This window comes from Teleopsis dalmanni, chromosome 1 (assembly GCF_002237135.1).
Source record: "Teleopsis dalmanni isolate 2A chromosome 1, ASM223713v2, whole genome shotgun sequence".
NCBI lineage: Eukaryota > Metazoa > Arthropoda > Insecta > Diptera > Diopsidae > Teleopsis > Teleopsis dalmanni.
In genome coordinates this window covers 40,916,410-40,930,785 of record NC_051846.1, presented here as the reverse complement: position 1 = coordinate 40,930,785, position 14,376 = coordinate 40,916,410, and the positions used below count along the sequence as shown (strand labels likewise).

Here is a 14,376-nt window from a genome sequence, read left to right as displayed (position 1 = left end):
TTTTTCTATTGTTGAAAATCAATTTAAATCCTTAAATTCAATATTGGTATGTGAATGTAATGCTTGGATTCCTGGGTTGCACTGAGCACGTAAACCACAACAACAATATCACAAAAATGTGACAAAGGGTAGTACGTGTCATATGTTTACACCGAATTTGATTAAGTATCAATAAATTTGAAGGTAATATAAAAATTACAATAAGAGCAATAAATATTAAAAGAATTTTTTTCATACTAATATAAAATAATATTATTAATTTTAATCACGTATATTAACCAAATTATCGCATAAATTGCTTAAAAAAAGTTGCTATTCATTAGTAAAACTTACATCACAATGCTATTATTTTACTTTATGTATTTTTTAATGAATAAATATATATCCTTAATCTTAACAGAACATTATACACGTAAGGTGAGAAGTACCTTTTACTGAAGTAAAAGTGCCTTTTGTTTGATGTTGAAGCAAACACCAACAAAACTTATATTTCCACTTGAACTCATCAGTATTTTTACACTATATCAATATAATATGTAAATTATATACCAAAAAATTCTAATATTCTAGTTTTTGGCCATTTTTCCAAATAACATAAATGTTTTAAAAATTTGTAAATGCAAATCTTGGTATTTTCTGTATAATCATTTTATGCTAATACTTCTGTGTTATTAAACTCTTACCCGGGCATAAAAATAAATATCTTTACTGTGGCTGAGTTAATATAAGTTAATATGCCTAAAACTTATTCCTTGTAAAAAAGTAAACTCTCTTTAGGATTTTTCTAAGGACACCTTTGCCATTTCTCACATGTGTTTTCGCTTTATCGAATATCAATTTAATTCCATGAAATCTGCTTTGAAATGTAAACGAAGTGCTGATGTCGCACTGAATATGTAAACCACAATGACAACATCACAGAAATGTGGCAAAAGGGATATGTACATGATATTAGCTTATCTCGAGTTCGATTGTCTATCGATAAATTTATAACTAATGTGAGTTTAAAGTGCATAGCAAAACTGAGTTATGGAGATAATAAAATTGTAGAAAATTTATAAATTATATTTAATCAATTTTATTTAAATCAATTCAGTTTATTTATGCAAATCATTTCAACAAATCATAAGGAAAATTACATAAATTGAGATTAATTTTATTACCCAATCGTGGGTAATTGTATTCAATAGTATTTTATATTATACTAATAGAAGTGTGTTTGAAAACTAGGGATTTACAACAACAATATTTCAATTTTTTATTACGTGCATTTTTGGTCGAGCATATAGGCTGGAAAAATCGAAAGGAGTAACAGAAAACTTGATATGTCATTGCGCTAGTCATTTGTTTCAAATTGGACAGATTCAAAGTACAAAGCTTGGATTTTCTGGTCAAAAAATTACAGACTGATAAACCAACATTTATTTCTTAAAATCACTAATAACAATTATTTGGTAATAAATAAATTAACTACACCGTCAGCTAAAAAACTCAATTAATAAGTATAGAGGTTTCGAAGAGTAGTGAAGAACAACAACAACAAGTTTTAATTATCTTAATTAATTGAACTTTTGTCTGACTATATAGCAGTTACCTGTTACCTATATTCATTTAATTTAAACATTAAATAAATTTATTTTTATGACAGGACCGATGAACAGTTTTTTAAAGTTGGACTTAGTTTTTTAACTAATGTAATTTGTCTTTGAAAAAATTTAAAACCCCAGTATTTACTCTCCAGTTTGCGATTCAGATTCTGATTAAGAAGTTAAGAATAGCCCAAACGTTTCTTCGAAATACTTTCCTATAAAAAGTTTTTGTTTAGTAAGCACGACATTATCAGAATATCATGTATTTATCTTTTGTTCTGGAATAAAAGCTATTCTTTTTGTGAAATTTTAATTAAATAAAATTTTAAATGATTTTTAGGAACTAAAAAATCGCTCTAATTTCTTCTTCTAATTTCCATTTTAAAAACTATTTAGAAATTGAAATTAATTACAGTATCTATATATTCAACTTCACCGCAAGTTCAAAATAAAGGGAGTTACGCACAGCAATAACACTAAAATATTCAGTCCAACCCTGTATATCTATTTTCACTGATAGATTAAAATAGTTTCAAGAATTCAAAATTAATCGCATTCATCCTCACTTATGACCCTAAACCGTCTTAGGTTGTTTTCTAAAACATAACCAACAATAAGTTGCCCTTAATAACAGAACTACTCTTGCCCTACACTTCCATTTTTAATACCAAGTGAACTGAAGTTATGAAAGTTTTTAACTCACAAATCAAAATAATTTGGAACTTTGCACTATTGAAGTATAGTTCCATCAAGAACTAAAAAACTTATTAACTTGAGTAAAAGAGAAATCGACAACACTAATTCCTGCAAATAGGTCATTGATAAATGGACAAACATGCATAGAGACTTGGAGTTTAAACTAACTATCTTCGCCAATAAGAAGAATAACTAAGCTCTCTTATACTATGCGGGAGCCCAGCCTTAGCAGTGAGCAGGACCACAATTCGTGGTAAATCCTTTCATTGAAGAACAATTTAAAACTGTTTCTAGTAAAAAAAAATTAGGTAAAATTATACAGGTAGCTCTTTAATCAGAAATCCACGCATAAAAGAAACACCTTTAAAAACCAAGTATCTGAAAGAAGGGATATCGTAAAACCAAACCTCTAAAATAATACAATGGATCCATAGTAGGTTCACATTAAATCGGTAACAATAACCCTGAACCTAAACCTATCTCAAGCAGTTAAATAGAATAAATCCTTGCAAAATATAGGTAAAAATATCAAAAGTATAGAAAATATTATTATTACATTCCGTCAGCGTTATTCAAACTACCGAAAATATTTATGTAAATATTCTGTGAAGAGGCGTGTGAAAAAAAACTGATAATATGTTGAAGTATAAATTGATTTTCCAAAGGCAATAAATCGAGACAATCCGTGCGTGAAGAGTAACATGTGGAATTTATGCATGTGTAAAAAGGATTTGTCAATTTATTTTGTTTGTGTTAACTCGGCTGCAGACAAATGTTGCCAAAGGTAATGTTTCTGTTTTATTTTTATTAAATCATTTTAAGAAATTTTTTGTACATCAATATTTAATACACGTATTTGGAACAAAATGAAAGTTCTTATCAATTTTTTAAAGTTATAAAAAAATGATAAACATATAATTATGTTTATTAATTACCCTTTGCTATCAGAAAGGATAATTATTCTATCATATTTATCATACCATATCTTATATTCAAAAACGATAACACTTTACATAGAAAATTTGCTACATCTAATACGTTTGTATAGCAGCAAGTTAAAATCGAGATTGTCTTTAACCAATTTGTTGTTCAGGCAGGTTCAATATCAGTACTCATACGTCATGGTGTGCGTATAGCAAAGCTGCCGACTCTACTATCCAAAAGCTACAAGTTACTCAAAGTCAGGCTCTTCGAAAGCTCTTCAAAGTACCATGGTACATCCGCACGAATGACATGCTAAGAGGCCTTAGAATAGATCCGGTCATAAATTACATAAGGGACAGAGCTCTAAAGCTATATGCGAAAACCGACAGACTGCCCTACGTAGAACTATCTAATCTCAGAGTAATCACTAACCGGACGGGGCGCTACGCAGATCTTAGATCAATCATTGAATAATCACGAAGATTATCAGGAATACTTAAATTAGTCAGTGAGATGGGCGGGAATCCCCCAGCTCTTATATAGTAAAAGTGCCCAGATGCACTAACTCGGAAAAGGCTTAACATAACGTCATAGTGTATGCTTGACGAATGGTGTTGTAAATAATAAATGACATGTATATAGAATATATATCAGACTTTGAAATAATACTTATCTTATATGTAATCACATAAGAATTAAAAGGAGTAAAAGCTAAATTAAATTATTTGTATAATACCGATTTCATTAAAAAAAATTTTATTCATTTACTGACTCAGTTACATATTTTTAGCGATCATTGGCTTTTTAATTTTGAATCTTCTAATATATATTATCTGTTTTATAACGTTTGGGAAGTAAATCGTGATCTTTCGGAAAAGCCAATTAATTATTACACTTATTATTTTTATTTTCATAGTTCTATCTGCTGTGCCATTAAATTTTTACAGTAGATCCTCGAAAATTGATGCGAGTCATCTTCTTCATCACTATTGTTAGAGTCAACGGAAGGAATATTAAAAATTTCAAATGTGTAATTTAAATATAGAGATGACGCGGAAGTAATTTGTTTAATAAAAATGCTTCTGACAACAATAACGACCAAAAAATTTGCGTTTTTATGTGCAATTAAATTTACATTTAATTTTGAAATAAAAAGTAAAAATTTTTGTATAGTTTTTCTTCGAAAATTGATTTAATGGTAATGTGGTGCGTATGAGTAACGTGAAAAACACCTGATACATTAATTTTTTTAATTGTTTTCAAAAGCAATGCCTCACTGAAAATATTTATTTTTCAAGAAGATTATTGGTTAATCAGAATTAAAACTAAAAACTGAAAAATTTTGTGACATATCCATCTTTTATTTTACTGAAAAATCGTGTTTCAGGACAATATCGTTCTGAAATTTTTGGGTCTTATGTAGAATTTTATAACTAATCGAAATCTTAAATTTTTTATAAGCATATTAAAAAGGTTTGTGAGAGAATGACCTATGTACGAACCATATGTGCCACCAAAAGGTACATCTCCTACAGGGCGTTATTAGCTCTGTAGGCTCTGTTAAAAGAAATAATATTAATAAAACACCATTTTATTATGTACCATTTTCCAACGAAATTAAAATGCATATTATATTTTTAGTTATATCATATATTTAATTATATTATTTCTCTTATGTGAAGTTGTCAAAGTCTTGTTAAAATTTTACGGATATAAATTCTTGATAAATGAGCATTTTGTAAGCATAATTCTTCATGCGGAATCACAAAGAGATTGCAAAATTAAACCCTCAATTAATACAAAAGTATGTGGCAACTTTTTGAAATATGCACGATTTCATTGAATATTTTATCTCAAGTTTCTGACTTAATAAAATTACCTTCAATATAAATTCCTTAAATAATTCAAATTAACTTCCATAAAAGTTTTCAGTATTTATAGAAAACGTTCATGAAATTCTTTAATTTACAAAAATGACAACCTTAATATATAAGGCCAACATAATTATATAAATTATAGTATATAATAAAGTACGTAAAATATTTTTCAGTACTGAGGAATTCACATGATTAAATCAGATTATAAAACATTTATGGGAAAATATTAAAATATTTTTTAATATTAATAGTTATATATTAAGAGAAACGTTAGTTTCTTCCTAGCAGTTTAGCGGAAAATTTTTTTTTTTTTAAATAAGTACAAATTAAATTATAAACTATTTATATAATTGTTTGTTTAGGTTATTTTATATATAAAACAGAATATGTAATTAAAATCACTCTGATTTCTAGAAGTTTTCGAAAGGTCCTCTGGGTCATTGGTACATACATTTTGTGTTATTCGTCCTTATACCTATAAATTTTAGTAATTTTAGTAAAACTGATAATATTTTTGCATTCATTTCGATGCATCTCAACTATAACTTTGCCTTTTTTCGTATTTAACATCAGTATATCTAAATTTTCTTCAAGAAATTATTTAATTTGTCCCTCTTTTTCTCATATAAGCAAGCTGTGTCCAATCCATTACTTGATAATTTTTTTTCGTCTAGAACTTAAATAATATCATCTCCCTCGGCAGTATAATCTAGTAGAGGAAATTGTGGAATGGCTACTAGTATAGAAAATTTTGTGCTTAGAGAGAGTAACTTACCTCCTTCCAGTGTACAACCTACGATTTTTAGGATTTCTTCATAAACCACCGATTGTTCACTACGGCCACATAATAAATGGACGAATAAATTCACCATCTACTAGCGATGATGTTGCTAGCTTAAAAATTTATCTCCTTATAAACACCTTTTATGTACATAACTGAAATAGTTAAATAGGTAAAACGGCACATTATAATTCTTCAGTTCCTCAAGTTATTCTTAACTTTTATTTATTAAAAAGGATGTCCTTAATCTTTATACTATACATGACCACAAAACGTTGTCCTTCCACTCTCTGCTCCCATAAATTAGCTAACTTTGTATCATGGACAGAAAATTTGTGGAAAGCGAAACCCAGAAAGTTTGTCAGTTTAAAAATAAATGTAAAAGATTTAAGGACTTCCTTTTCGCTTTCTCGGTATTAATTCGGTTTTGCAGGATTTCCTCCAAGTTTAAATACTGGTTAATTTGCATTCAAGTTGTTTCCAAAATGAAGTAATGGTTGAAAGTAGCCATTTTATGCTTTAATTCATTTTTAAAAAGGCAACTGAAATTACTACATAGTTTTATACAATTAAAAGGTTTTAAAAAGTGTCTGTCTGAATACCATTGTGTAAAAATCGCAATGCAATACGTTTTGTTGAAAAGACACTTCTTATATAAAACGGTTTGTTCCTTTTAAATAAATTTGTGCTAAGTTAAAACCTCTATAAAAATTTTCAAATTTAAATCTTAAACTAAAGTAATAATATTACAACTGCAAATTATTCACTACTGCTTTTTTGTTTTACTGTGTTTTAATAAAAGCAGTTAAAAATTTTGATTAAGTATTCATTTTTTGTTATTTTTTATTTGAAAAACTATTCAAAGATTTCACGTCAAAATAACATACAATTATAATACATAAATTTCTAAAAATATAAATTTTTTGGAAGTTTGCAGGAACAAAATTCAAAATCTGAAATGGATCCCACAAATTTTAACGCTCTACTTATGTTCTGTTGTTTTGTTTTCACAACGCTTTTGGTAAGAGTAGAATATTTTCTGTACCACTGGGTTGGATCTCAGCAAAATAATACACCTGCAAGAAGACTTCATAGAAATTCATCTCGTCAAAGTCAACCCAATTCTTTAACAGCAGATATAGCTGAAGAAATGTTGTCACAGTACTTAGGTGAAAGCGCCTTAGAAAATGAGAGACTTTCTGTAGAAATACAAACAGAACAGTCTAATTTTAATTTAGATAGACTAAATGGATCTAATACTCAACATACATCTATATAAATTGGATGATTTGGTAACTCTACTATGGTTCTAGTCAAGTTGTATTATGAGTTCTCTTTGATATATACCAGTTTTAAGGAGCAAATCGTTAAAAAGATTTCTTTATAACTTGCAGGACCCAGGTAAGACACTATATAAAAAATTACAATAGTTTCAAATATTTTAATTACATGTAATTAATTAATTAATTTCTTGTGTTTTTAAATCACCTTTTATGAACTAAACGACAAATTATGTATTTGTTGTTTGGACAAATACCAAATACATAACTTCATTTATTCGAATCTGAAATATTTTCATTACCTAGTCGAATAATTATTTTATTAAGTGCTCTTGAAGTTTTTCTTTTGACTAAGATTCTAATTAAATCTTCCTGAAATAGCTTCATAATTTTAATACATGTTTTTTTAGGGGTTACTGGAACTACTCAGTGATGAGGAATGAACGTGAGGCTGCTAGAATTAATCAGTAATTTAAAAACAACATTCGTTATCGGAAGTAATGTAAATTCCTCAATATCATATATTTTCTTTGGTCATTATAGAACTGGGTCTGGAAAGTAAGATTTGGATTTTTTCATTATTTCATATGAAAAATTTTTAAATTTTTTAATTCTTTTAACTATAAATTGCATATGCACTTATATAAACATAAGTATAAGTACATATCATACACTATGTTTTCTCAATTCGGTTGAAAATTCATCTTCTTCTAATCGATTTACTTTTTAGACTTGAACTGAATCATATTTTGTAGTACCCATTTGCATATAATTTAACAACATAGATAGTAGATAGCAATAACACATAGTGGTAAATACAATGCTATATATTTTCATTTTCCAATAATTAAAAAAAAAAATAATATTTTATAACCAGGTGATGCTAACGATTATGATACCAAACGTGTCGAAGGACCTGATTATTTTTCGATGTGCGGCTAAGCAACAGACTAAGAAGAGTTTCCATCTTGTTAAAAATTTTGTGGATCCATAACATAGAAAACTTCGTATTAACAATATTAAACTTAATAACTTTCGGCAATAAACATATTCTGCATAATTTCTACAAATTGTTTTAATATATGAAAATTGATATTCGATTCCAAAAGCGAAAATTACTAGGTACTAGGGCCGCCTTTGTGTAAATACTGTGAAATACTGACTATAAAATAATATTTTGAGCTCCCATAACATCAAAACACCCTGATGTAGCAAATACTACACATTTACGTGATTTAGTTAAAATTATCAGTCGATATTAGACTGAAGACATAAAGCTATTATCATATGCAAAATTTACAACTCGAAGTGCTATAATATACATAATGACTCAATTGAACTTAAATTTTTTAGAAAACTTTTGAATTTCAATTATTTTATTTTATGATTATGATTATAAAACCACAAAAAAATATATTGGAACCGTATGCGGAACCGTCGATCCGTATGCGTCACCAAATTAAACTTCATCCACTAATAACGAAAGTCTTGCCCCATCAAGACTTGTGGTCATACTGCACTCACAATAATATGTAAAACTTTGGGTCTCACCCATTTTAGGTCAGCATACTCTAGATGGTGGTAAGAAGTTCTATTGGAATATCTGCTTTCTTGACAGGATACTATATAGTATAAATGCTGAACTTAATTATTTTATACTAAATTTAAATCAAAATATAGGTGAATTTCAGAAAATTTAGTGAAGTATGAAAAAATGTCATTTGATGTCATTGACATACCAAAATGTTTGCAGAATTATTAAAGAAAAAATTCATTTTAAATATTGTGATGTCAAATTTGTTTGGTTGCCACATCTAAATGACTTAAGTGATTGTTTTGTTCAAAATCTGTAAAAAAATTAACTCTTCAACTTCTACCTATTTTCTATTCCATTTCACTCTTCGTTTGCATTTGGAACTTTAGTAGTCCTTAATTCAATCTAAGTTAATTATTTTCTTAATTACACCGTTTCATTGTGAGCAAAGGCAAATACCATTGCGTGGTTTTTAGTGCTTAGTGCAGCTTAATTTTTTTGTTGTTAATACAAAAAAAATAAGATATTTTAAAAAGATAACATCAGGTTTAAAGAATATTAAACACCTTTCATACAAAGTTAATGTAAAGTTAGTAAATACGATATGTACCATCATCTAAACGTATTGGGCCAAAAAATTTTTCTCAGTACTTTCCGTTCGTAGAATAGTAGTTGGCAGGTTTCTTTCCTTTGAATGTCCATACTACGCAGCCGCAGGTGAAGTCTGGTCTTATTAGGTGTTTTCGTATATACAGATTTAATATCTTGATAATATTATTGATTGAAAAAGATTTATATGTACGTAGTATGTATTATTTGATGTCTACATTTTATCCTGTATCGCAATTGACGTGTCTTCTTTCGAACTCAGTACCATTTCAAGGTATTTGAATTCTATGAACGCTTCAAAACTGGTATTGCCAGTATTATATTGATTGTTACAGACTCTGGATTTTGATCTCAGCATAAATTATGTTTTTTTGGATGATTAACTTTTAGCCCGACTTAGCAGTGCTGCTCTCAAGTTTTTTGAACGACGATCTTAAAACGTTAAAACGACTAAAATTAACTTAGAGAATTTAGGAGTGTTTTTACCAACGTTTATTTTAGGATTAACAATACCTTATTACCATGTTTCTTGGTTAATGTTGAACATGAAAAGCACATCTTTTTCATACGATTCTGATCATTTCCTTGATCAAGAATTCACATCCTCTATTCATTATTTCTAGTTACGAAGACCCAGTATAAATGGAGATATTAGAAACAATTATAGATACAACACAAAAACTCTTAATATTATATTTCAAAAACAAAAGTATCTATTTTTTTATTAAACTTAAATTAATTAATTCAATCGCGATATCTCTGAGTACCTCACTAAACATTTTTCTAATTAAATATAGGTTTCCTTTTTATTCGTTTTTAAACATTTTTTTTATATATTAGAATTAAATTGGAAACCATTTCTTATATTATGTGATGTATTTCTCTCTTAAAAACTGAAAATGAAAAGTGAACAAATATATTTGTTCTTATGTACTATTTTCCATGCTGTATTTATTATATATTATAATAATATATACAGTAATTTAATTTATACAGTAATTTCAATATCATTTAGTGCATTAGGAATTCAATGCATTAGGAATTTAAAGTCATTTTTTTTTCGGATTATATACAAATTTTATAATTGAAAGTAAACTCTAAGTAAACGGGAGTTAACCGGGATGATTATATTTGACATAGCCAAAGCTTTTGACAAGGTCTGGCATGATGGTCTAATAGTCAAATTAGCCCGTTTTGGGATCCCTAGTGGTTTGACTAAAATCATTGGTAGCTTCCTGCAAGAAACGTCCTTCCGTACTAAAATTAATAGCACTCTTTCGTCCGCCCGATCAATTGTAGCAGGTGTACCTCAAGGGTCGCCTTTGTCTCCCACATTGTTTAATGTATATACGGCAGACATCCCCACCTTAAGTCCCACGTCAATGGCGCTTTACGCAGACGACACATGCTTGATCTACTCGGATCGGGATGCCACAAATGTAAGCAACACGTTACGGGGAAATATAGACCTTATGGTAGAATACTTCCAAAAATGGAAGATTAAAATTAATAATGACAAAACCAAGGCTATATTTATAACTCGAAAAAGAAGACAGCATCCTCCAAGAGTGAGTGTTTGCGACACGGAGATACGGTGGGAGGATAACATAAAATATCTGGGGGTCACTTTTGACAAACGGTTCAATTGGCTTAAACATTTGAAATACAAACGGAATAGCTGCTCTAAGATTCTACATTTACTAAAGCCGCTATTTAATAATTATCACTTCAACTTTAAAAACAGAAAGTTACTTTATACGCAAGTAATTAGACCTGCACTTCTGTACGGATGTGTTACATATAGTAAAGCCTCAAATACCACCTTAAAGCAATTACAGATAGCTCAAAACCTGGCTTTAAGAAAACTGTTTAAGATTCCATGGTACATTAGATCAACGGACATACATAGAGATCTTAGGATTGACTCAGTGAAAAAATATATCAAAGACAGAGCTTTAAAATTATTCACTAAAGTTGATACGCTACTTAAACTCCGCCCTAAATCCTCAAGTCCATTCTGGACTCTCAGGAAGATATGCTGATTTAAGTCCGTCATCAACTAAAAGACAAATAAATGATATGATTTTTTAGCCTAGTTAAAGCCTAGTGTGGGGTAGAGATAAGCCCCCCAGCCATTATAGAGTAAAAGTGCGTAATAGCACTAACTCAAGTAGTAGAAGAAGAAGAAGAAGTAATAATAAGTTTATTAAGATAAATAGATAAGTAAATAAATTTTTTAGATAAATAAACCGGAAATATAGGAATTATGTATGAAAAATGAAAATTGCTTAATTAAGCAGAATTTTAAATATCGATCCGTCACTTAATTAATTAACATAATAGCAATATTTAGAATTCATACTGCGTTTTATAATTATAAAAAAATAATCCTGCATGTCTTGTTAAAAGTTAACTAGTAATTAAAAACTGACCACTTTTATAAACTATCATTAAATTTATTATAGTAAATAAGTCGGTTTCTGTTTGTTCGCATATCTATGTTAATTAATTTTTAAATTTGTATAAGTTTCATTTCAATTTCGTTCTCTTACTAGAGCACAAGTCATTCGTTTACAGGACATACTCCTGTCGCAATTCAATAAAATATTTTGTAATATGTAAGATACTAATTAATCTTCTGCTATACGATATTAAAATATTTAAATAAGAAACAATTAAGCTCCATCGAAGAAGTTTAATCGATCTGGTTTTCATACTACTAGTTCAAGTGCATTTATTGTTCCCACGAGTATTCTATTTTACAGAATATTAATGAGTTCTTTAAGCATTCAATCGCACTATAATAAGCAACATCCAAACTATAACGCTGACTACTTACCACAGTCATCACAATCATCAGATCAATTGTTTAAACAGGTGCCGATAAAAATGGGCTGGTTCGAGCGAAATCTAAGAAATAAGCGACAATTCTATTCAATAGGACCAGGTAAGAAGTAAAATTCATAAAAACAATCGAAAGTAGATTAAACGGATAGTGTTGTATAGGGCTTGACAAGTTTGTGTGAAATTCGCAAAATTATCTTAGAGAAGAAATTTTCTCTCTAGAGAAACTATAAAAAGAATATTAAATATTACAATCAAGAAATAGCTTTAAGTATTTCAAAGTTTTTAATACTTATTGTGTATTGGATGCGCTGTTCAAAACTATTAGAATTATTTTCTATTGAAGCTAATTTACAGAATATGGTACCATGATTGTGAAACAAATAATTGGAATCTCCTAACTTGCACCAATCCTACCAGCTACGTGAATTCTAACGGAATCAGACTATTAAACGTCATTTGTAAGGTTGTGTTAAACATACATTTTAAAAGACTGAAGCATGTGTGAACCAACAAATTAGAGCTTACAAGTGTGGCCTTAAACTTAGCCACATCTTGGAAAAGAAACAAAAGAAATGACATCAGTATGCATTATAATTTTGTCAATTTCAAAGTCGGTATTAGTCCGATTAAATTAGATTATAAATTTCTATTAGGAGCATATTTTAGGAAATATATCTGAATTTGATGTTCCAGAAAAATGTATTCGGCTTACTTATGTGGAATGATAATAAATAGCACGACCACCCACTTTAGAATTAAGAGAAATCTGTCCGTATGTTTTGGGGATAACAGACTTCAGATATAAGTAATATGAGATATATGAATAATCTTTCGCAAACAGTTTCTCAAAGCTCCTTAGACAAATACCAACCACACTAATGTATTTGGTATATATCAATACAGCATTATCAAGGTAGGATGTTTTTTACGAAATAACGGCGGTGTTCGTAATCCAAATTAGAAATGGCACTATCCCCAAATCCATAAAAGGAAAGATGGTAACTACTGCACTCCAACTTTTTGCTTATATCACGAACGTATTGTTATATTGTATAAAAACCAGAATACAAAAATTATTAGTACATCTACAGTCCACAATTGGTATCTATTTAAGGTATATTTGTCGTTTCATATATTCAAATTTATTCATAATGTCAGTAATGAATCAGTCTATGTATAAAATATGATACTTCAGGCTTATGTTTTTAAGAATTAATATGTTTATTAATATATACAAAATCACATAAAACATTATTATGTTTTCTTACAGCCGCACTGGTATTTATTTCTGGTGGAATGCATATAGCCTTCAGTTTCAACATTTACCATGAAAGCCACTGTAAATTTTGGTTTATAGGTGCAATTATTGGGACTTTAATAGGCTCCATCCTTTGTTATTTTATTAATAGAAAATTATTATTTGTGAGTTCAATCTAATTAATTTAAAAATTTTTATTCTTGTTTCCTTATCATTTCAGATGTTATCATCCTCGCTTATTATAATTGGTGGCATACTCTTCACTTTTTATTTCTATGATGATAATGAATTCATTGCTGCTCTGTATCTGAATGGTATGGCTAGTGGGATATTGGTTTCGCCTGTACTGGTATTAGCAGGCGAGGAGTCGGTAAAAGGCTTACGTGGCTTACTTGCAGCGTCAGTTGAAGCGATGTCTTTCTCACTCGGAATTTTTCTTTATTATCTAATATATAACATTTGGCAGTTCTCTGAAATATCCTTTAGATTGGAGATAATGCTAGGAACGTTGTACATTATTTTTGGAGCAATTGGAATAGTCGTTGTATTCTTCTTCTATGTGGAATCACCTATATTTTACTTGGCCCGTAATGATGAAAATCGGGCAATTGATTCAATTCGTCGTCTCCAAAGTTGATTTGAGATTAATAATGAAATTTATCAACAGTTAGCTGAACATAAGAAATATATCGCACACAATAAACAAACTTTACTTAAACATAGTTTGATTTCCAACTTAACAATTCTATTAAAGCTTTGTTTATATCGAAGTTTGGTTGCTTTAAGTTATTCGTTTATAATACAAAATCATTTTTTGTCGATTGCTGCTGCTGCTGCAAAAAATAATAAACATTGGAGTTTCAGTATTATCGGTGCTCTACGTTGGTTGGGTGTATCTCTCAGTGCATTTATAATAGATTCGATTGGAAGAAGAAAACCAATGTTAATTGGATCTGTTGTTTGTGGAGGAACGTCACTAAT

The 14,376-nt window shown here is 29.1% G+C and overlaps 1 protein-coding gene and 1 long non-coding RNA gene across 2 annotated transcripts in view; both read left to right on the top strand.

Annotated features, from left to right (window-relative positions):
* Positions 1–6,764: 6,764 nt before the first annotated feature.
* On the top strand, positions 6,765–8,201 carry LOC119672321. The gene is made up of 4 exons (XR_005251881.1): positions 6,765–7,268; positions 7,558–7,705; positions 7,878–7,958; positions 8,025–8,201. It is a non-coding gene; the product is annotated as an uncharacterized LOC119672321 (long non-coding RNA).
* A 3,978-nt stretch (positions 8,202–12,179) lies between these two features.
* Positions 12,180–14,376, top strand: part of LOC119680038 — a 3,367-nt gene continuing 1,170 nt past the window's right edge. Inside the window, exons 1-5 of the mRNA XM_038092663.1 lie at positions 12,180–12,237; positions 13,408–13,550; positions 13,616–14,027; positions 14,150–14,180; positions 14,260–14,353. Of these exons, the coding sequence (XP_037948591.1) occupies positions 12,180–12,237; positions 13,408–13,550; positions 13,616–14,027; positions 14,150–14,180; positions 14,260–14,353 (738 nt within the window). The remainder of the gene's footprint in view (positions 12,238–13,407; positions 13,551–13,615; positions 14,028–14,149; positions 14,181–14,259; positions 14,354–14,376) is intronic.